Source organism: Pecten maximus, chromosome 2 (assembly GCF_902652985.1).
Source record: "Pecten maximus chromosome 2, xPecMax1.1, whole genome shotgun sequence".
Classification (NCBI taxonomy): domain Eukaryota; kingdom Metazoa; phylum Mollusca; class Bivalvia; order Pectinida; family Pectinidae; genus Pecten; species Pecten maximus.
This window is the reverse complement of record NC_047016.1, coordinates 4,495,788-4,520,271: the sequence shown is the minus strand read 5'-3', so window position 1 is coordinate 4,520,271 and position 24,484 is coordinate 4,495,788. Positions and strand designations below refer to the sequence as shown.

At 38.0% G+C, this 24,484-nt stretch overlaps 1 protein-coding gene and 1 long non-coding RNA gene across 4 annotated transcripts in view; one reads left to right on the top strand and one right to left on the bottom strand.

Annotated features, from left to right (window-relative positions):
• Positions 1-2,889: 2,889 nt before the first annotated feature.
• Positions 2,890-24,484, bottom strand: part of LOC117314560 — a 76,644-nt gene continuing 55,049 nt past the window's right edge. For both annotated transcript variants that reach the window (XM_033868630.1, XM_033868638.1), the window contains 4 exons: positions 23,509-23,627; positions 12,581-12,706; positions 12,242-12,427; positions 2,890-6,985 (listed from right to left, as the gene is read on the bottom strand). In XM_033868630.1, coding sequence (XP_033724521.1) covers positions 6,812-6,985; positions 12,242-12,427; positions 12,581-12,706; positions 23,509-23,627 — 605 coding nt within the window. In that variant the 3' untranslated portion in view covers positions 2,890-6,811. The remainder of the gene's footprint in view (positions 6,986-12,241; positions 12,428-12,580; positions 12,707-23,508; positions 23,628-24,484) is intronic.
• On the top strand, positions 15,103-15,711 carry LOC117314579. 2 transcript variants are annotated; one of them, XR_004529547.1, is made up of 3 exons: positions 15,103-15,141; positions 15,256-15,410; positions 15,480-15,711. It is a non-coding gene; the product is annotated as an uncharacterized LOC117314579 (long non-coding RNA). The 2 variants fall into 2 exon arrangements; XR_004529546.1 differs by lacking the exon at positions 15,103-15,141 and having other exon boundaries at positions 15,142-15,410.

Here is a 24,484-nt window from a genome sequence, read left to right as displayed (position 1 = left end):
ACAAATTAGTCTTGCATGATTTATGTATATGGTGTTTCTTAGTGCTTTTTTGAGTTTCTCGATAAACAAGAGCTCCCTCAGGAGTTGAGTGTACGTTTGATTTGATAGAAAAAAAATGGATGTCAAAGTGTATGTGACAATTTGTGTGATAGCACAGTGTATGGAAGTGTTGGAGTGATAGTTGACATATGTCAAAAATGGAAAAAAAACAATTCTAATGTGTTCAGCTGTGATACTGTCAGCGTTGTGTACGACGCACAGAGAAAACTTAAATTACTGGAAATAAATATTCCAAACTATAATTACTGTCTTCATTGCTTTTTGTCTTGTCCATGCAGAATTTTCTCAATTAATTTTCTTAACTGAATTAGTGCGAGAATAAATGATTTGTCAGAACCACTTACTTTTGGGTGTGACAGTTTACATTCATCTGTCACTGTCATGGCAGATCTCAACTCTTTTTACTCAGATTGCCAAATTTTGTAATTACCACTTGGATGGTCCGTGGAGTGTCCTTTACCGTAGTTTTGTGTGCAGCACTAACCAGAGTGATGGCCCTTGGTTCAGGCAATGGGACATTGAATTGATTGCAACCTTTCTTATTAGTTCACCTGGTCTGACAGACCAAGGTGAGCTTGTGCCATACTGTGGTGTCCAGCTGTCAACAATCGACTACTTCTTCATAATCACTGATTGGAATTTAACAAAATCTGACTGGTAGCATCGTTAGGTGGGGATTCAAAATTATATAAATTGTGTGAATGACCCCTAGGGAAACTGGACTTCGTTTCTGGGTTTTATCTTTGAAGCAGTTAGATCCCTTCCCCATATATAGCATTGTTTGACATTAACAAATTGAACATGAACATATTTTTTTACCTTTGGTCAAATCCAACAAGGTGAGCGATAAAGGCCCTCTGAGCCTCTTGTTTATTTTAATGCAGTGTTCAGATTTAAGTATAAGTATAAAGTTGCTAAACTTGAGATAGTTTCAGGTTTAAATCATGCCTGTGTATAGCCCACCATCTGTTGGTAGACTACTCGAATCTCCCTTTGTGGTCCATCTCTAAAATGCTTATTGCTTTTTCTCAAAGGTCTTTATGGACCTTTTCAATTTCAAGTTCCTCTTGGTCTCTAGTTGTAGATATAACATTTGGATATTAATTATTAAACAATTAACATGCAACTATTTTAAGAGTTGAAATTTGTTAAAGCCATTTCAAAAAGTTCTTGAATCACTTGAATTTGATAGTGGAAGATTATTGCATGTCAAAGTTTTTACGAGGCCGAAAAATAACAACACTTCGTTGGGTCCTCTAAACATCCTCACCATTTTCCAGTTCAATGGCACCAGTAGAACTGGAGAAGAAGTTTGCAATGTGTTTTTCAGGATGACGACTATGGTGGCCATCTTGGATTTCGGATTGGCCCGAGAAATTACAACACTTGGTTGGGATCATTTCAGGCAAGTTTCAGCTTGATAGCACTGGTGGAACGTAAAATGTGTTTTCAAGATGTTGGCCATCTTGGATTGCGGACGGTGCACGACGACAGACGAAGCACAATGACTATAGGTCATCCTGACCCTTTGGGTCAGATGACCTAAAAATCAGTATAATATAAAGATCATTCAATAGTAGATGTCAAGATCCTTCTGGGATTTCTTGTCTAACGTTAGACATTTATTTTTACCAACAAGTACTTCATGCCAAAGCTACTGATTTAAATGTTCATCAATCAGATTGTAATAGACATGTTTACATCCCCAATAAGATATCCTATTATAAAAAGACAATTATTGAGAAGTTGTAAGAATACTGTCCTGCCTCCCTAGTGGCTCTGATTATGGCCACTCCTAGGTCAAATAAATGCAAAGTTTACAATTATTTCTTGTCATGGCCATAACTTCTAAACTGTTGAAGATAGTTTGATGAAACTTCGAGCATACTTGCATCACCTAAATCAGATGTCAGTGCACTGCAGTTTTTCACTGACCTTGACCTCAAGGTCAAAACAATTTTTCAGCAATTCATTGTTCAGACCAACCTTTCTGCACTTTTGCAGATATCTTAAAAAAACTTCTTGTTGAAGGTGATGTGCAGTGTTCTGCTGTAGGTCATTGTGACATTGACTTTAATGTTACAATGCTAATTTTCTCAAAAATTCTTGTCCAGGTGATAACTTTAACCTCCGAGGACATCTCAATGAAAACTGCTGTATACTGTAATCACCTACTGACAAAATGCAGTGCACTACCATTGGATCATTGTAACCTTGACCTCAAGGTCAAAGGTCAAGTAAGTGCAAGTTATGTCTAGGCTTAACAATTAGAAGATATCACGACAAAATTTGCAGTATACTTGCATTACCTAAAGCCAATGTACAATGCACTACCATAGTTATTTTAACCATCTTGGGGTCAAAGTGCATATTTTTTTGTAACAGTTTCTCACCTGGCAATAACATTGAAACATTTCTGATATTCTAATAAATGTTGCTGTATACCTTTATCACCAAAAGTGCAGTGTGACCTTGACCTACAGGTCAAAGGTTAATGGAGTGAGAAAAAAAATCAATGCATAGCAAGGGAGAAGGGGAGACATGTTTTTGTTCTCAAAAAACAATCTACATTTAGTTATTGGATAGATTTGTTTCTCTTCTCAATACTAATACTAAAGCATTGAGTTCGAGAACCCATGACTAAAGCATGGAGTTCGCGAAACCCATGACTAAAGCATGGAGTTCGAGAACCCATGACTACAGGCTCGAGTTCGAGTGACAAGTTATGTTGGAGATACAGCCTGGACAAACTTCTTTGATGTAGGACAAGGCCAAAACGTAAGTGACCTACTTTTGGTACACGACACACAACAAAATTTGACAGTCATGTTTAGGTTTAAAAATATAGCTTTATTAATTGCAGTTTACACTATTTTTGTAGTCATCTATCTTGTAAAAAGTATAAACAGCAGGCGCATATATCTTGCCTCATCTTATGTTTAAAATGTGACAGAACTTTGTACACCACATCACACAACCATTACACATGTATATACCCTACATGACACACATGGAATTAGCACACATACATCACACACATCTTAACACATATCTTCCATGTGTCGAGATACACTTAGCAGAACATATATTGAACAAACAAAAAATCAATGCACCTCTTTACTTGAAATTGAACCTTGCCTGGAGGAGATATGTAAAACAGTGACATGTACAAAGATCATTGAGACGACTGGATATTACCGACACCAGCTCTCCTGGCTCCTCCTTCCACAATCTATCTAAATATCAGTTATATAACATCGTGTTGTGAAATTGTGGAGGGGGTTACTAATTCTATATATAAATATCTAGAAAGGATAGAAGAGAGAAGAAAATGCCATTGGAAAATAAAGGATAGTAAATGTAACATATAGGGTATTGCCTGCAGCCTCTGTAAAATATGAAACATTTTGGGGGGTTGAAATTTGAGAAAGAGAGAGAGAAAAAAAAAACTTTCATAAAACTATCATTATCTGTCAAATTTAAATTAAATAGAAAAAAATATTACTTGTAGAAAAATGAGGAAAATATATATTACATGTAAATATGAATGTTGCCTTGTTCTTTTCTGTTGCGATTTTGCATCTGCCATTTTGCCTTGATTTTAAGCTAGGAAGATATCAAATAAACGTATAATCATTCACATTTTTGAAAAAGAAAACATATCAAAGGTACACACAAAATATCCATTGAATAGATATCTAGTCTGGTTGTCACCCGTCTTGTAACAGCATGCTTACAACTCACTACCCCACAAATCGACTTCACACGGTGATAAACTCTATCTTTGGTTCTATGTATAAACGATCAGCTAGTCTATGCTAAAAAAAATGGTCAAAATAGATGGCTATATACTTTCATCATAAAAATACAAACCTATGCTTAGAGCATTAATGCCTGACAATTCCCTGTATAATGCTATAAAGCCATTCACTAGCTACTCAACAAATCACCACAACCGGATTTCATTGTCTCTGATAAATTTGATTCAAAACAACTCAAAATGTCTTTTAACATAAAATCTCAAAATGTTCTAAATGGTCTTCTATTAGATACAACTGAATTTCTATTGGATAATTTCATAAAACCATCTGGACGAAATAGGATTTTGTAAAGGCACACGTGTACACAAATGTAGTTGTTACAACCTCTTTCAAACACTACCTAGTTGCTTCGTTAATATAGTAAAAGTGCTTATATTTCGTCCTTTAAACCATTTAATTATTTTGGATATGAAATATTTGGTAACAGCTTTGTTATTTCAATATATTTCATAGTAACTTAATTGCACGTTAGTATTGACAGGAACTTGACACACATTCCTCTCATTAATGGATCATTGTCAAGTTGTGCTAAGTACATATACCAGGTTATTTTGTGCCAGATAATAAACTGAAATCAGTGAAATCACCACATTTATCTTAGGAAATTTATGTACAGTCAGAGTTTAAAACTTTTATCAATTGAAAGTCAATATATGCATACATTTTGAACATAAAACAATATTTTAAAGCTAGACCTCTGATAAAATGTATTGGTTACCAATGGAATAAAGCTTTCATCAATACTGTGTTTAACACCTCATCATCCAAATCTCAAGTTCTAGTCAATAGGTAATCTTTGTCTTCTGTCTAGATAATCTCTAACCTATCTTTATATGATATTTGCAGAGCTCAAAATAGATTTGTGTCATCTATATAATCATATATCTTAAGCACAATTGTTCAAGCCAACTAAGTCAAGACAGAGATGATCTTTCAAATAAAGATGACTTGCCAACATTTAAGAAAATTATTGATGCTAAGAATTTCAGATATAAGAGAAGCCTGAATGGCCTCCATATTTGGGCGGAAATTTAATGGACAGACCTGCCAGGCTAAAGCCAGAGGGGTTTATGCTGAAGTAGACATTAAATGTAGGATATGAAATATATTTCATCTATGCAAAGTCTTGACACAAACATCTATACATATAAATATATATCACATTGTGATTTTTATTGTTCATATCAACTATCAAGTATATTGCTTCTAAAACAAAGTAACGTTATATATCATAAAAACACACTAGTCATAAAAAGTTTTTTTTTTACATGTGGTCATGCTTTTTATATATACAGAGTACACCATGGGAACGTGGGGAATAAAATTCTCATGTCGCCATCAACGGGGGGAACACGTGTGTCTATATACAATAAACAAGAGTTCTCTCCCTTCAACAGAAGGCACTGTCATCAATGTACAATGAGCTCTAACTCACAATACTGAGGACTTCTACATGATCCAGCATGCTATAAAATTAAAGCTCATTTATTTCAAGGTGTAGTTATACAAGGACAAGCGTTTAAACTTCACGTAAAAATGTTTGGGTTTTAATAATTGGTGAGATTTTGGCGCAATAGATCCATATGATGCTAAGAGACAGATCTGATTACGAGAAATTATATGTATATTAACATTTTTCTCTTTTAGTTATCAAACAGAACAAAAAATCTTATATCCCTGAGATGTTAAAAATGTACACAAGCATTTAATTTAGCTTTTTGTAATTATGAAATGTCAATTGGCATTACCTTAGTCTATACATCAACCTCAGACTGGTCAGTGTTATATCATGATGAAAATGGAAATGAAAATAATGCTTTTGTTTTGAACACAATTGTTGAAATGGGATGAAAATTTAGATGATCAATTACTTTTAAAAAGTGATTAAAATATAAAATAAAATCACGACCATTATTGTCCTCATAGAGTTATTTCCCCTTGTCTATAAAAATGGGAATTACATTATATTGCATTAGAGTCCTTTCTCTTATGGACATTCAACATTTTAATCTTAGTTTTGAAATAATAACAATAAAATCACTACCTAGTCTTTTTAAAAAATGCATAGTATGTACTCACTCACTCTTTCACTCACTTCCGTACGTTTTATAAATAATTATTTTATCAAAATGCATCAATAAATGTGACTGTTCATGACAACAATTTCATAATTTTCTTAACATTTCTTGTTGTTTCCTGTTTAACAACAAATAAGACATCTGATGTCTGAACTGTAATACAAGCACTAACCCTGAAAACTTGACAAATCGTCATGGAAAACTCCCAATTTTGTCAAATACATTAAGATAAGTTAAAATATATTTGCCTTGTTAACTTGTGTGAGATAATTGGTATGTTGACTGGCACACATATATATAATTGTGAGACTACTCACACAAGTCTGTGCTGAACACACAAATACACATATCACACATTTTTGGTTTGAGATAAAATTTGGAAATATTTTCCATGGCTGATCATGCAATGTTGTTGCTTGGTCTCACATACACACTTAAAAACCAAAAACATTCCTGATCGGCTGGGGCTCTGTTTAAGGCCTATTTTAAGGCCTGTTTAAGCCAGCACTAGATTGGTGACCCTTATGACTGAACAGCATCTATCTTGTCCGATTTTAGAGTTCCCTCCTGTCAATCAGTGGTACAAGTTTGTGGTCTTGATGAGATAGATAACTTATGTCCATGACACAACAATCCTTCCAACAGTTATTTAGGTTCTTAATCACCAACTACTTGGAAGGATCTTTATCCAGAAATCCGTGGATATGATCATACACAACTGATTTGGACCTGGACCTGGAAGATACCGACTTGGGAAGTGCGGGTCCTATGTTCAGGAGAAGGCCCTCCTCCTACGTCGTCCTCTAGACTTGGGTAGTACTATTATGCTGAGTTATATCTAGCTCCCTGGTGCTATTTACATTGTTGTGCCCATTTAGGGAGAATTCTGCGTCGGGCGTTGGTAAACCAATAGTTGATCTGGTTTATTGTCAACCCTGTCTGTTTGATAAGCATTGCTTTCTCATCATCGTTAGGGTAGGGGTTGTCTTTGTGCTGTCTCAGCCAGTCCAACATGATCGCAACAGCCTGTAAAAAATAAACGTTAAACTTAAAACAACATCATCACACTATGAATTACAGTCAGAATAGACAGTTATCATTTTATACAGGTGTATGGAACCATTAATTCTGGTCAGAATAGACAGTTATCATTTTATACAGGTGTATGGAACCACTAATTCTGGTCAGAATAGACAGTTATCATTTTATACAGGTGTCTAGAATCTTCAATTCATTTTAGATATATATATATACCACAGTATAACTGAAGAGGTGGTAAATACTTATAGCATACCTCTCTAGGCTGAAGTAACCAATATACAGCAGTATAACAACACCTATTCCTGAAGATTCATCTATGCAATTTGATGACTCAGCATTTCATACAATTTTGAGTAGCATAATTTATAAAGTGGTTATAGAAAGTAAATCCCCACATAGACTATTGGTTATACAAAGACAAGAAACAATATCAACAATGATATAGTGTTGAGTTACAAAAAGTAGATCTGAAAGTTCTAAATAAATATGGAAGGTTTGTTGACCTAGCTGGTAAAGAACTGTAAAGAACCGTAAATGTACAAACCACAATATAAAATCTGGTGCATAATATGAGCATTAATTACACCTGTAGAGCCGACATCACATTACTGCTATCTACACTTATCTAGTTAAGGTGACATATCAGGCCATTTATCTCCGTCTACATCTTTTGTGGCTCCTTGTTAATGTAGACACAACACACCCCCAAATACTACTTTGACAATCTATCTATTGTGTATTCATCATTTAAAGTAGACAGGATAGAAATGCTGAATCAAAGTTTGACAATCTTCTGTGATAAGGAGGGGGAAATGTGAGCCTTCCTTTCCTGTATACCAGGTAGGTAAGTAAGTGGGATGTATAGGTGAAAATAACCACCCACAATAACATGAAAACACAGTAATTGACTTGTAGCCTGTAGCATTAGAGCCATCATCACCAGATAAGGCAGATTTGTGTTATAAATGGCTGATCTAATCCCAGGCAAGACCATCCCAATTTCTGACATCCAATTATCATAACTAAACTGTTTCCTAAATAAGTCCTAAAATATCTTACTCTGGTAGCCAGCAAAATAGTGAGCTTACTCAACACTACCAAATTGTGCTGCAATGTCCACAAATCAGTGACAATGTAAAGAGTTCGGCTCAATATAAAGAACTTCTGACAAAATAAAAAGTTCTTCTCTATATAAACATTACCACTGAAAAAAAAAAAGAAAAAAGAATTCTGCTCTTTATGAACATTTACCACTGAAAAAGTAAAGAGTTCTGCTCCATATACACATTAGCACTGACAAAGCAAAGAGTTCTCCATATAAACAACTTCTGATAAAATAAAGAATCAACACCCACATCTACCCCTTTTAGGGCCTCATTATAGGACCCACCCACACATTCTTTAGTATGGCATAGGAATCAGTCCGTGCTAAAAAAAACTTAGTGCCAATTAAATTGTCTGGCTTGATGAATAATGGTGGCCTGGCCTAAAGAGCATTGTGGTGGCCTGGCCTGATGAGTGTAGTGGTGGCCTGGCCTGATGAGTATAGTGGTGGCCTGGCCTGATGAGTATAGTGGTGGCCTGGCCTGATGAGTGTAGAGGTGGCCTGGCCTGATGAGTATAGTGGTGGCCTGGCCTGATGAGTGTAGAGGTGGCCTGGCCTGATGAGTGTAGTGGTGGCCTGGCCTGATGAGTGTAGAGGTGGCCTGGCCTGATGAGTATAGTGGTGGCCTGGCCTGATGAGTATAGTGGTGGCCTGGCCTGATGAGTATAGTGGTAGCCTGGCCTGATGAGTATAGTGGTGGCCTGGCCTGATGAGAGTATAGTGGTGGCCTGGCCTGATGAGAGTATAGTAGTGGCCTGGCCTGATGAGAGTATAGTGGTGGCCTTGCCTGATAGTATAGTGGTGGCCTGGCCTCATAAGTATAGTGGTGGCCTGGCCTGATGAGTATAGTGGTGGCCTGGCCTGATGAGTATAGTGGTGGCCTGGCCTGATGAGTATAGTGGTGGCCTGGCCTGATGAGTATAGAGGTGGCCTGTTCTGATGAGTATAGTGGTGGCCTGGCCTGATGAGTGTAGTGGTGGCCTGGCCTGATGAGTGTAGTGGTGGCCTGGCCTGATAGTATAGTGGTGGCCTGGCCTCATGAGTATAGTGGTGGCCTGGCCTCATGAGTATAGTGGTGGCCTGGCCTGATGAGAGTATAGTAGTGGCCTGGCCTGATGAGAGTATAGTGGTGGCCTTGCCTGATAGTATAGTGGTGGCCTGGCCTCATGAGTGTAGTGGTGGCCTGGCCTCATGAGTATAGTGGTGGCCTGGCTTCATGAGTATAGTGGTGGCCTGGCCTCATGAGTATAGTGGTGGCCTGGCTTCGTGAGTGTAGTGGTGGCCTCGCTTAATGAGTATAGTGGTGGCCTGGCCTGATGAGTATAGTGGTGGCCTGGCATGATGAGTATAATGGTGGCCTGGCCTGATGAGTATAATGGTGGCCTGGTCTGATGAGTATAGTGGTGGCCTGGCCTGATGAGTGTAATGGTGGCCTGGCCTGATGAGTATAATGGTGGCCTGGCCTGATGAGTATAGTGGTGGCCTGGCCTGATGAGTGTAGTGGTGGCCTGCCCTGATGAGTATAGTGGTGGCCTGGCCTGATGAGTATAGTGGTGGCCTGGCCTGATGAGTATAGTGGTGGCCTGGCCTGATGAGTATAGTGGTGGCCTGGCCTCATGAGTGTAGTGGTGGCCTGGCTTCATGAGTACAGTGGTGGCCTGGCCTCATGAGTGTAGTGGTGGCCTGGCCTGATGAGTGTAGTGGTGGCCTGGCCTGATGAGTATAATGGTGGCCTGGCCTGATGAGTATAGTGGTGGCCTGGCCTGATGAGTATAATGGTGGCCTGGCCTGATGAGTATAGTGGTGGCCTGGCCTGATGAGTATAATGGTGGCCTGGCCTGATGAGTATAGTGGTGGCCTGGCCTGATGAGTATAGTGGTGGCCTGGCCTGATGAGTATAATGGTGGCCTGGCCTCATGAGTATAATGGTGGCCTGGCCTGATGAGTATAGTGGTGGCCTGGCCTGATGAGTGTAGTGGTGGCCTGGCCTCATGAGTATAGTGGTGGCCTGGCCTCATGAGTATAGTGGTGGCCTGGCCTCATGAGTATAGTGGTGGCCTGGCCTCATGAGTATAGTGGGGGCCTGATGAGTATAATGGTGGCGTGGCCTAGTGAGTAGTGGTGGCCATGCCATCTAACTAGCATACTTAATTTACAGTTTTTTTATATTTTTCATGCCCATGTGACCCCCTACAGTTATATTCAGTCACAAGATATAATTGAACTGGACGGAACATATTTAGTCTTATGATATTTGAATTTATACATAATTGCCCATGTTTTATCCAACAACTCCAGGATTTAAAGGAAACATGACCTATTTACTCTGCATGTTGATGAACATTCAGACTGTTAATTAACTGTTGAAGTTAAGCCACTATAACAACAATCAATGTTATTAAAATACATGCCACTGAAAGTTTTAAGTTCATGAGACATTTGACGCCATTTTTTGCCATTGTGCTCTACTTTAATTGACCCTAGGTCATACCGGTTATAAACAAAACTCACAATTAATTTCAGCGTGTATACTAGCACTATCCTTGTCTTCTTGTTTGTGGAGTTATTTCCCTTCACTGAATTCACTGAAAATTCCATTTACTTGGCATTCGAACAAGTATCGCAATCAATTTTGGCTACTGCACTGTTTCCTAATTTCCTTGACATAGAATTCCACACCCCTGGCTGTTCCCTCTAATATCATATTTAATTTTGGCTTATCTCCCTTCCCTAATTTCTTGCAGACACAGAAATTCCAGTGGATTTAGCCAGAAGCTGGGTGTACATAGTTTTGATATTTTTGCATTGTTGTACCTGCTGTGTGCCCAACAACAAGTTTTGGTAATGTATAATTCTGTTAAAATGGTGGAACAGGCCTGGAGAGAAAGAATATGTACAGGAAGTCCGACCAGACTCAGCAATGTATCGCCACTGGTGGTAAGATGGGATCTCCCATACATATGGCAAACAACATACCGTAACTCTTACAGGATCTGTGTTCAACAACACGTCCACAGAAAATTAAGATCCAACAATACGCATTGCCAAAATAACTCAACTTCACTGCAATTCTGGCAAATGTTTTGAGTTATTTAGCATAAATTTGTCCCTAAACTGAAGGTCTGTAAAATATGAGCTAATATTAAGGTAATTTACCGTAAGGTCAGATGACTAGTTGTTGGTATTCATCATAGGCAACCTTACCCATGTTTCATAGCATCTCTTACTGCCACATGTCCCATTAAACACAGACTCTACATACATCTCTCACAGCAAAATTACTTCTGGGAGAAAGCAAATAACTACAAATCGGGAGGCTCTAAATTTTTCATAATTATAGGATATTGAAACAATGGAATTGGTGACTGATTTTACTGATAACATTATAGGATATTGAAACAAAGGAATTGGTGACTGATTTTACTGATAACATTATAGGATATTGAAACAATGGATTTGGTGACTGATTTTACTGATAACATAACAACTGTACTTTTAGTACTAGCTACCATTTCCTCTAACAGACATTAATGACAGGTTGGGTTATAACCAAGCATTGAACTAGGCCAATATACAATACCTCCAATGGCACACTTACAAAGTAACTGTACCACAACTGTACTTTTAGTACTAGCTACCATTTCCTCTAACAGACATTAATGACAGGTTGGGTTATAACCAAGCATTGAACTAGGCCAATACACAATACCTCCAATGGCACACTTACAAAGTAACTGTCCATACATTCTGATACCTAAAGTTTGGATCACGTTTATATATGGAGGAGAATCACTGGTGAAATAGTTTTTAAGAATTCCCTTTTATCTGACAGCATCCATTCAATTCCTACTTCCCAACTTAATATATGAAACCTATGCCTTTTGCCTGACCAGAATGTTTACCCTATTGTTAAGGATCGATAAGATGAATATTTGACTTATTTTGATGTACATGTGAAGGATCATACCGAACATTTTTCTTTTTCGAGTGTTTTAATGATCACAGCCTTTAAGTTACTGAAACATTAACATTTTTGATTGACATTTTCTGCTTATCATTTGTTTTAGAACATTCCACACTTATCAATCATATCTCAATGCTTTAAATAACTTTGTGAAGCTGAATGGTGTCTGTACCTCTTTAGGAAGACTGGGATGTTTCTTGGACTCGGACTTGATCGAATGTTGACTACTACTGCTGACCATACTCCCACTGTCGTTACAGTCTGATAAATCCCTCAGGGACTTAAACTGAGGCGAAGCCATCCCTACCAGGTCCAAACCCTTCTTTGCGGCAGGTGATGAAAATATGTCACCATGGATCTGCAAAATCAAAAATTTCTTAATCAAACAAAATGTAAATAGTGAATTACGATTTAATCCACAAATTTTATTTGTAATTTCTAAACATTTTTTTTGCAAATATGTTTTTTTCCAATTTGTTTTCGAGGCCAGTTTCCAAAGCTACTTATTTACCATCATGTCGTTTAGGCCTTTCTGGGGGGTACCCATGGTTGGAGTCATCCCGCCATCCATCGGCTGACCGGCCATGCTTGTTGATGTGACACCACTTGTATGGTTTGGCACTTGGAATGTCGCAGGCTGTAGACATAAAGAAAATATGGTCAACACAATACCTACATAATAATGTGGAATGCAAAAAGCTTGTGATATTGAATAACGTGGCAATGTTCGCAGAAAATCCAATGCTTGAAATGTCTGGCTCCAATACATAAGAATCAAAGATCCATCCTTACTGTGACCCGCACTTATTTATTAGGTTTAACATCAAAAATCTCTAGATTATGTTATAATCCTCACTTAGGTTGTTAAACAATGGCACATTTGATAGGAACAAAACAGGTCCATATACACTATATAGGAGGTGACTCAGACATAGCATTTAACCTTCAAACAATGACTCCAATAACAATCTATGTAATTTCATTTATTTTTATTGATATGGTTATACTCTATATCCCATTTTCAAACACTATTGGTGTAGGATTATGTGTATTCTGTAATGCCAAATTGTATATCATTTAAACTTCCCATATTCCCTTGGTATATTGGAGATTGCCTCGATATATTGGAGATAATAACTATGAAATATTACACAACTTTATACATGAAAATATAACTAAAATTCCATCAATTAATGCACCTATCCTGACTGAACCATGTATGCAGAAAATACAAAAGCTGTGATTTGTTTTCATTTACCAGTAATTTATTGTCAAGTACCAAATATACTGGAATTAGTCGACACAAGCAGTGTTCATGTTGTACAGACATGATTGAACACCTATAGCAGGTATAACAGCACACAATAATTGATCAATTATGACTCAACATCCAGTAGGATCTACACTTAACTACGGTAGGTAAGCCGCAACAGACGCCTGTCAAACCCATACGTATATCTAGATATAGATTACGGAAGACTTAGCGTTGATTGACTTGTGTTTTGTGTTGTTTTCTATAACTGTGTGGGGTCTCTCCACCAAGTAAGCCACCTATATCCTTTAAACTAATGTCTAATAACCAAATCACATAATGACAGGCAGTTCGGAAATGGAGGTCACGGTTCAGAGAAACCAAAGTAAAATCTGGCCACAAGACAATAGGTAGGTCGTGTGACAGTTACGTCACTCGATCAAAATCTTCAATTAACATGTTGGGCTTTTGATTGTTTCTAGGAGCTACATATAATGCTAGGATTAGAACAAAATTAATCCTTTTGTCCCCAATCAGGTAGAGTGGACTCGACTGCATACATTCAGATTGTCCAAATATTGTTTCCAGGGGTAACATCAAGTTGAAGTGGAGATTTTGATATTAGTGAAAGGAAAAATTCTCTAGGATTTAATCATAAAATTTCAAAATTGTTTCATTGATTCAGCTAGAAAAGTAATCTGGATCAGTCTGTAATGTACCTAGTCTTGGTAAAGAAAAACTGTCGATATTCCATAGGTTAATATTAACAATCAATACTTGCATGTGAAATTATTGAACACAGGTTTGTTTATCACTGAGAGCTGGCCGACTCCTTGACGTTACAAACAAATGTCAACTGTGGATCTTACAGGTTTCTCTTATTAAACACCTTTACTTTCTTTTTTTCAAGTATAAATAATGAATTCAATTTTGCACATTATGTTTTCTTACCAATTTCCTAATTTATTGTTTTTATCCATGCACAGTAGATGAACAATTAATCACAAAAACATTTATCCAGAACCTGGAACAAAATCAACAGGGTTCAAAACAGCCATTTGTCAACAATTTGTTATTTAAATGCCAGCCCTGATAAACATTCTGATGGTAAAAATCTACACCAGGTTCTTGAAAAATTAACTGAACCAAAAACGATTAAAGTACGAAACTTCCCTCAAAACAAAAACATCTCTTCAATTTCTCCATTTTTTATCAGGTAATTAGTTATTTTTTATGGTGTGCACTCGGAAGTAGGCATCATGGTTGTGATTAGGCTGGCCAGAAATCAGCCATACAACACAGATTCTGGTCTCCCAGACCTGATTACCAAACTTTAAATATCTCCACACACATGTTTTACTAGAGGTTTGTGCAGGTGTAACACTATGTGGCCTAGATCTCCTCAAACTCATTTCAGTGCAATATCTTGATTTTTAACTCAGAGATTGCAACTTGTGAACTTCTCAGTGAAGACCATCCAACATTATTTATTCACATCACTCGAATTTAAGCTTGTGTATAACACTGAATATATTACCTAGCATTAACATGTTATATGCCATCAATCCTCCCTACCCCCTCACCAAAACACCTTTATAGTTTTGTAAATTACTAATGTACACATGCTTATTAATAACATCTGCATTGTTAACAAGGCTATTGACCCCATGAAAATTAACAATAGAGAACTTGTTAATTACAGTCAGAAAAGATAAATCTTAGCTGGAAATGCAGGAAGCATTAAGTGTAGTGGTAGGTATGGAAAGGAGTATTAGGTGTACAGTGGTAGGTATGTAAAGGAGTATTAGGTGTAGTGGTAGGTATGGAAAGGAGTATTAGGTGTACAGTGGTAGGTATGTAAAGGAGTATTAGATGTAGTGGTAGGTATGGAAAGGAGTATTAGGTGTAGTGATAGGTATGGAAAGGAGTATTAGGTGTAGTGGTAGGTATGTAAAGGAGTATTAGGTGTAGTGGTAGGTATGTAAAGGAGTATTAGATGTAGTGGTAGGTATGTAAAGGAGTATTAGGTGTAGTGGTAGGTATGTAAAGGAGTATTAGGTGTAGTGGTAGGTTTGTAAAGGAGTATTAGGTGTGTGTGGTTGTAGGATTTCGTGTGTGGTATTTGGGCTTTGGTAGTGGTGGTATGTAAGGAGATTAGGTGTAGTGGTAGGTATGTAAAGGAGTATTAGGTGTACAGTGGTAGGTATGTAAAGGAGTATTAGGTGTAGTGGTAGGTATGTAAAGGAGTATTAGGTGTAGTGGTAGGTATGTAAAGGAGTATTAGGTGTAGTGGTAGGTATGTAAAGGAGTATTAGGTGTACAGTGGTAGGTATGTAAAGGAGTATTAGGTGTAGTGGTAGGTATGTAAAGGAGTATTAGGTGTAGTGGTAGGTATGTAAAGGAGTATTAGGTTGTAGTGTGTTAGGTATGTAAAGGAGTATTAGGTGTAGTGGTAGGTATGTAGGGTAGGTGTATTGTCATGTGTTTGTAGGTGGTGTAAAGGAGTATTTATGGTAGTGTAGGTAGGTTACTGTGTAACAGGAGTATTAGGTGTCAGTGGTAGGTATGTAAAGGAGTTTAGGTGTAGTGGTAGGTTGTAAGAGTATTAGGTGTAGTGGTAGGTATGTAAAGGAGTATTAGTGTGTAGTGGTAGGTATGTAAAGGTAGTTTATTGTGTGTTACGTTGGTAGGTATGTCAAGGAGTATTGTGGTGTCAGTTGGTGTGTTGTTATTAAGGGTATTAGGTGTAGTGGTGGTATGTAAGGAGTATTGGTGTAGTGGTAGGTTGTAAAGGAGTATTAGGTGTTTGTAGTGGTAGGTTGTACAGGAGTATTAGGTGTCGTGGTAGGTATGTAAGGGTATTCAGTGTAGTGGTAGGTATGTAAAGGTGTATTGAGTGTTGGTGGTTGTAAGGAGTTTGGTGTAGTGGTAGGTATGTAAAGGAGTATTAGGTGTAGTGGTAGGTATGTAAAGGAGTATTAGGTGTAGTGGTAGGTATGTAAAGGAGTATTAGGTGTAGTGGTAGGTTTGTAAAGGAGTATTAGGTGTACAGTGATAGGTATGTAAAGGAGTATTAGGTGTAGGTGTAGTGGTAGGTATGTAAAGGCGTATTAGGTGTAGTGGTAGGTGTAGTGGTAGGTATGTAAAGGAGTATTAGGTGTAGTGGTCGTTATGTAAAGGAGTATTAGGTGTAGTGATAGATATGGAAATCAGAAGGCGTGATCAACAGCGATTCCTTTTTTCATAATCATTATTTTGCATCAGTCTTCAGTTTCAAGATATCATGAACTTTGATAACATTTTTTTAATTCATTTAAAGATACCAGTAGGAGCAATAAGTCCATAGGCTAACCCCTTAGTATGGCCTCTTGACATCTGACTAATGCCAAGAGAATGGTGCAAAAAATAGGGTTCAACTAAGTTGGGGAAAATGGTCTTCCCTAGTGAATTTGAAACTCTGATATCTTAAAAAAAAAACTAGTGGCTTAACCGGAGTGTTTGAGTTTGAGGCTGACAGAGCTAGGTCTGGACATGATATTGGAGTACAGTCTGTACAGTACCATGTGGTGTAACGGCCTCTACTCTGATGATAAGGCTGTCATCACTAACCAATCATCAAATCTATCATAATTGAAAAATTGTCTAGAATCTGTCCAAGATTACGTATAAACCTATTTTCTCTCCTATTTTAGCCCCATTTCATTTTAATCCAGTTGATGGTTGATAATCTGTCCTATTGTTGAGTATCCACGGTGATAGATAGTGAGAAGTCATTGTTTACATGCTACATAGACCTAATTAATGTCCTGTGAACTAAACGCATTTCATTATATTTCAGGGGTATTCATATAGAACATTAGTTTTATTGTATTTTACTGTAATGTTAAGATTTTCACAATGTTGTAAGTTGAAAACTATTATACTGTTTCAATCCCATCTACCTGGCCCATGGTTGTATATAAAGACTACTGGACATTCACCTACAGTCTATAGTACAAGTGATCATATTTCAGCCTCGAGACTTTATAAAAACAGACATAAATCCTACCCATTATACACTGGTGCTCCCTGCTATAAAATATTCTCCTCCTTCAACCATACACAAACCACAGTTCTACACCTGGTCAATGAGTAGTTTAGTGTGATCTGTAAAATGCTAATTTCTGATTTTATTTTTTATAAAACCTAGCTGATGGTCAAAAAATCTGGCTGGTTTAAAACCTGACTGAAATACTAAGTGACCTCAACACAGAAAACTTAGTTTTATGTTCCAGATAAATCTGACCAAAAGGCTGGCCAGATGTCAAGAATGGCCTAAGCCAAAGTGTTTGAGATGGTCTGTAGATTAGTACTCTTGGCTTTAAGTGACCCAGGTGTGCCTCTATGTCAGGTCTAATTACAGGTGAGAGGGCCCTGGTGTAGGTGGCAAATATCACGGCCTACACTAAAACAATGTCTGGCAAACAAGTGTTTCACACAAACTTTAAAATTATACTCTGGTCAGATTGATTTACTGAACTAATTTTACTTGAAAGAGAATACAGAAAATCACTGTTTTGTTTACTCTTCAATTTTAAGTTTTGCATGTTATCAACAATTTTTTTCCATATCTGCAGCTAAAAAAATATGCTGCAGTCTTTCTTTTACGTGTCACTAACATCCTGACCTCGTCTGTAGAGTTGCTGATTATACCCCAGGTCGGACAAACTAAGCTACTGTTGTAGTCTAAATTAATCTACCTCGTCCACATAATGCTCTCAATGTAAACACCGCCCACCCCACTGTGTTTCTCACTGGCTGACTCACCTACCCAAACTTTCTACTCAAGCTAACTTTCCCTTCGCTTCACAGTGAATGTTTGTTATACAACAGACCAATAACTGGCTTTATTATTATAGGAAAAGTTTATTCACTTTCTTCAAAAATAATTGACATCAGCGGAATTATTTTATTTTGTGTAATTAAAAAACCTATTACACTACTAGACCTTCAATAGTTCAGGCTATATTGTGAATGAAACTATATAAATTTCCAAGACAAATCAATACCTTCACCTTTTATAAGTAGTTCTCATCATCATGCCAGCTGTGTTTTTAATGTTGCTTCTCAATCCAACCCCCAAAACCCCCACCCCTATATCGACTCGTCAGCTGGTATATAGATCCAATACCCAGCATTCCAATCATGATGGAGTCCCCCTAGCCCCCATGACATATGATGGAGTCCCCTTAGTCCTTCATGCCCTTACCGGATAACATACCCCTATTCATCCTCCTATATGCCCCCCCTCCCCCCCCCCCCGCCCTAGATTCAATATCAGGTAGATCTCATGCTCTCTCCCCCTATATTCAATATAGGGTATATCCCCCCCCCCCCCCCCCTTAGATCCAATACCTGGTACCCCTACACTTGTTTCCAGATTTGTACAGGACACCTGTATCCTACACAGTGACACTATACACCAAGTCAACTCCTTATACTTATTGTTCACCTGACAAATCTCAGCCACAATAACACAGCTAGATCTGGTTATCAAATTCCTCACATTCTCTGGGAGGGGCACTTGTCCTGTCTGGAAACAATGGCAAGAGAATGACCAGCTCGTCCAGGAACAATACTGACTGGTACCAGGGGGAGGAGTACCTGCCCACTGTGTTTATTGACGAGGATTTAATCATTTATTCCCAGCTCCAAATATTCCACAAGTACTGTCTTCTGTTTCATCACACTAGAGGATAGGTACCAATGTCTTTACATGGAGGGGGAGAATGTATTACAAAGTAACACAATTTCATGACAATTTGACAGAAAATATGTCAAATTAACTTAGAAATCCTAATTTCTTTTTTTAACAAATCAGTAGATATAACAGGGAGAACAGGACATAACAGACCATGATGTCTTTGTAAACAGGTTATATACAAGGGTATGTGATCATCCTCTCCTATATTTGGTATTAATGTCATCACATTTCTGTCCATTTACTTATTGTCATGCTATTCAGAAAGTAATCATAAAATGGGTAAAAATAGATATTTTCATAGAGTACCACTCATACAACTCCGATAACTCCATACCCTTGGGTACTCCTACAACCATGACCTGAGACTACACACCCTAGGGTAGTCCTATGACTGACTAGACCACTCCATACCCTTGGGTAGTCCTACAACTGACTAGACCACTCCATACCCTAGGGTAGTCCTATGACTAGACCACTCCGGGATCCATACCCTAGGGTAGTCTTATGACTGACTAGACCACTCCATACCCTAGGGTAGTCCTATGACTAGACCACTCCATACCCTAGTAGTCCTATGACTAGACCACTCCATACCCTAGGGTAGTCCTATGACTAGACCACTCCATACCCTAGGGTAGTCCTATGACTAGACCACTCCATACCCTAGGGTATTCCTATGACTGACTAGACCACTCCATACCCTAGGGTATTCCTATGACTGACTAGACCACTACATACCCTAGGGTATTCCTATGACTGACTAGACCACTCCATACCCTAGGGTAGTCCTATGACTGACTAGACCACTCCATACCCTAGGGTAGTCCTATGACAAAGACCACTCCATACCCTAGGGTAGTCTTATGACTGACTAGACCACTCCATACCCTAGGGTAGTCCTATGACTGACTAGACCACTCCATACCCTAGGATAGTCCTATGACTGACTAGACCACTCCATACCCTAGGGCAGTCCTATGACTGACTAGACCACTCCATACCCCAGGGTAGTCCTATGACAAAGACCACTCCATACCCTAGGGTAGTCTTATGACTGACTAGACCACTCCATACCCTAGGGTAGTCCTATGACTGACTAGACCACTCCATACCCTAGGATAGTCCTATGACTGACTAGACCACTCCATACCCTAGGGTATTCCTATGACTGACTAGACCACTCCATACCCTAGGGTAGTCCTATGACTGACTAGACCACTCCATACCCTAGGGTAGTCTATGACTGACTAGACCACTCCATACCCTAGGGTAGTCCTATGACTGACTAGACCACTCCATACCCTTGGGTAGTCCTACGACTGACTAGACCACTCCATACCCTAGGGTAGTCCTATGACTGATCATGACTAGACCACTCCATACCCTAGGGTATTCCTATGACTGACTAGACCACTCCATACCCTAGGGTATTCCTATGACTGACTAGACCACTCCATACCCTAGGGTAGTCCTATGACTAGACCATTCTGTACCCCGGGGTATTCCTATGACTGACTAGACCACTCAATAATCTAGGCACCCTGTGTGTGGAAGGTAGAAATCAACAACTATAATATGTACTTTTACTCGTTGACACTGTTCTTTAACCCATTAATACTTTATTAGTATCAGATGCTGGCATGGAAATTGTATCGCTATGGTGAGGCACTGAAAAGGAGCCGAATGGTAGCAACAACATTCTAGACCACACAGATGGGTCATGGCTTCTTATTTGGAGAGATTCCCCTTACATAAACTTGCCACCCTGCAAACACATGATTGACAGGTCTGGTATTGCGGGTTAATGATGTGTACAACATGTCCCGCCCCAAATCCCACACGATAAAATCACGCAATGTCGCCTGCACACATTACCCTTGCCAGTGGAAAACTGATACCAAGCTTTTTATGCTTCATCTCAATAGAAGAAAAAAGAACAAAAAAACAGCCTATTGTCAAGAAATTTAAGATTATGGGTAGAAAAATCTTTATCTTGTAATGGAATGAACTCTTCTGCTGTGTGCAATTATTAATCTTTTTACTTCATTATTTTCCACCTTGAATTCTATGAAATATAATTGATTTACACATGTTGAATTCTAAACAATATTGAATGGTAGTTGATGTTTGCAAATTTTTTGACAGAAACAAAATTGACTATTTCCTGGTACATAACCAGGGTTAAATGATGTGTGTGCAGATGGTATTAGCGATGTTAAAGCTGTCCAAAGCCTGATGACAAGGATTATAATAATTATATAATGCAGACAAAATTTTAGAATAGATATATCACAGTATCTATATAAAGTAAAAAAAATGATATAATAAACAATTAAACAATTCACAGGACTTGTAGACATATATCCAAGTTTACACAGAAATATCCGTTTTTATACACATCCACTCCTTCACTTACAGTGGAAGTAATCATGCTAACTTAACAAAAGTAATCCAAAAAGACTTATCTATACCAGAACTTTGTACGTATTTGTAAACAACCAGAACGTTGTATGTTTTTGTTAATAAGCAGAACGTTGTATGTATTTGTAAATAACCGGAACGTTGTATGTATTTATAAACAATCAGAACTTTGTACATATTTGAAAATGACCAGAACTTTGTACATATTTGTAACTACAATATCAGAACTTTGTACATATTTGTAACTACAATATCAGAGCTTTGTACATATTTGTAACTACAATATCAGAGCTTTGTACATATTTGTAACTAACCAGAACTTTGTACATATTTGTAACTAACCAGAACTTTATATATATTTGTAACTAACCAGAACTTTATATATATTTGTAACTAACCAGAACTTTGTAATTTATGACAAATAATTTCCATTGGTTTGATATGCTGGGTTCCAGCCTGTATCAGCACTAGAAGTATCAATGATAATCAGGATATTGTCAGAAGCCGTCCCCAGAGGCTTATCTATATTTGTACCTACAAATCAATGTGACTTTTTTCCCTCATCTCATTTTGTCATGGACATCAACGCCATGTGCGTTCCCCAAGGCGACCACATTAATGCTTATTGGTGGTGATATTTTTTCTCCTTATATATTACTTCACTTGTCAACTTAGCCTTTATTAACTCCTGTGGTACATACCTATAAATTTTGATATCAATATCAATCTAAACAATATGTTTTGTACTTTAATTATAAGAATTCCAATCAATTCAAAATTTGATCTACAACATTAATTCTCTTATAATGAAATAGCACATGCAAAGTAGTAATGAGTCATATTGCCATTTACAGGAGAGAGGGTGAACACAGCACAGAACAGTATGAGCAGAATCACAGGACAGGATTGCAAGGGGCTATCCATGACAGTTAAAAAGGGGCATGGACCACAGTCAGAAAGGAGCATGGACCACAGTTAGAAAGGAGCATGGACCGGTCAGAAAGGAGCATGGACCACAGTTAGAAAGGAGCATGGACCACAGTTAGAAAGGAGCATGGACCACAGTTAGAAAGGAGCATGGACCGATCAGAAAGGAGCATGGACCACAGTTAGAAAGGAGCATGGACCGGTCAGAAAGGAGCATGGACCACAGTTAGAAAGGACCATGGACCACAGTCACAAAGGACCATGGACCACAGTCACAAAGGACCATGGACCACAGTCACAAAGGACCATGGACCACAGTCACAAAGGACCATGGACCACAGTCAGAAAGGGGCATGGACCACAGTCAGAAAGGACCATGGACCACAGTCAGAAAGGAGCATGGACCACAGTCAGAAAGGAACATGGACCAGTCAGAAAGGAACATGGACCACAGTCAGAAAGGAGCATGGACCAAAGTCAGAAAGGAGCATGGACCACAGTTAGAAAGGAGCATGGACCAAAGTCACAAAGGAGCATGGACCACAGTCAGAAAGGAGCATGGACCACGGTTAGAAAGGAGCATGGACCAAAGTCACAAAGGAGCATGGACCACAGTTAGAAAGGATCATTGAGCACAGGGTAAGCAATCTAGACCAAGGAAAGTAGATGCCTGGATCATGGTGAGTGGAGGCCTGGACCATGGCAAGCGGTCAGAGATCAGTGGCCCAGGATAGGGTCAATGACATTGTTTTATTTCACATAAGTAATGTTAAATCTAAAGAGGAAATAAGTTGGAAGATGTGAATTTTCATTTTTGTAATAGATTAATTATAATTCATCTATATTTTTATTATAGATTTTTATTAAGGAGATTTTTGAAAGCTAAAAATTGACAAAGAAGATGAAAAAATTCAATATAATATTTGAAAAGAATTATTTTGTGGCATCTTAAAACTCATATGACTTAATTTTAGGAATATATACATGTATTAAAATTTCCTATCAAAAAAGATTTTCGATCTGTGCTTACACACTTAGTCACCACTAGTGGTTTACAGAGAGCCGAAGTGAAGGAGAGCTACAGCAGTCAGCTTACCTTGATGATGGTATTGCGTACAGACCGGTCGAACTTCTCACAAAACTCCTCAATAGCACTCAAAGATTTGGACGTACTTTTCGTGTGCTTATCTTGTTCTTGGCGACTTCGGATTTTTTCTGGAATTGAGATAATTACATCAATCAATCAGGCAAAATGATAAAATGGTACCAACTTCACAATGGGGCATTCCTTGTTTTTCAGTTCTTACATTTTTAGGTGAGTAATTACAGAATAAATAATCATCATCCAAACTGGAGTATATATTTCAATCAATTTGAAGATGACAGGATGGGGTAAAACAATGTAACAGAAGACTGTAGTTTAACCTGAAAAACTAGACATCATTAAGGACCTGAAACAAATAGGTAAATGCAAATGGCCTCATCAACTGAGCATGTTTACCACTCAATTTTCAGAAATTTCTATGGAAATCAATTGTTCCCACTTCTGTAGGTGGAACTTTTGTGCCCGGTCCTTATCATGTCTGCTGATAAGTACAAATCAATGGAACTGTTTGCTCATTCAAAAAGAAACAATTTAAAGAAATCAATGTCTACTTTATCAAATCAACAAAGGTAAAACATGAGCAGTTCAGAGCACGTAATTACCTCCGCAAGGCAAAAGTGTGAAAAAACAATGCAAACAATTCAAACCCCAATGAGTGTGTCAATATCATCAATACACATGAAGTGTATCTGAGTTTTTGTCTCAATATTGAGCAATACACCAGTATCAGAGGAGCATGATCTGGCTCTTCCTCAACTCAACAGGGAAACTTATATAATATAGCAATCAATATTGATGGTAAAGTCTTGTGAATTTTAATCAAATAAATACATATATGGGGGACCACTGTACTTTCTTAATCCAACTTCATAGCGCCTTCCTTTTTGGTTATCTCCCTTGTTTTTCTATGCGTATTTAAAAGACTGCTACTATGAAGGTTGGCATTATGTATTTTTGCTAATCATGG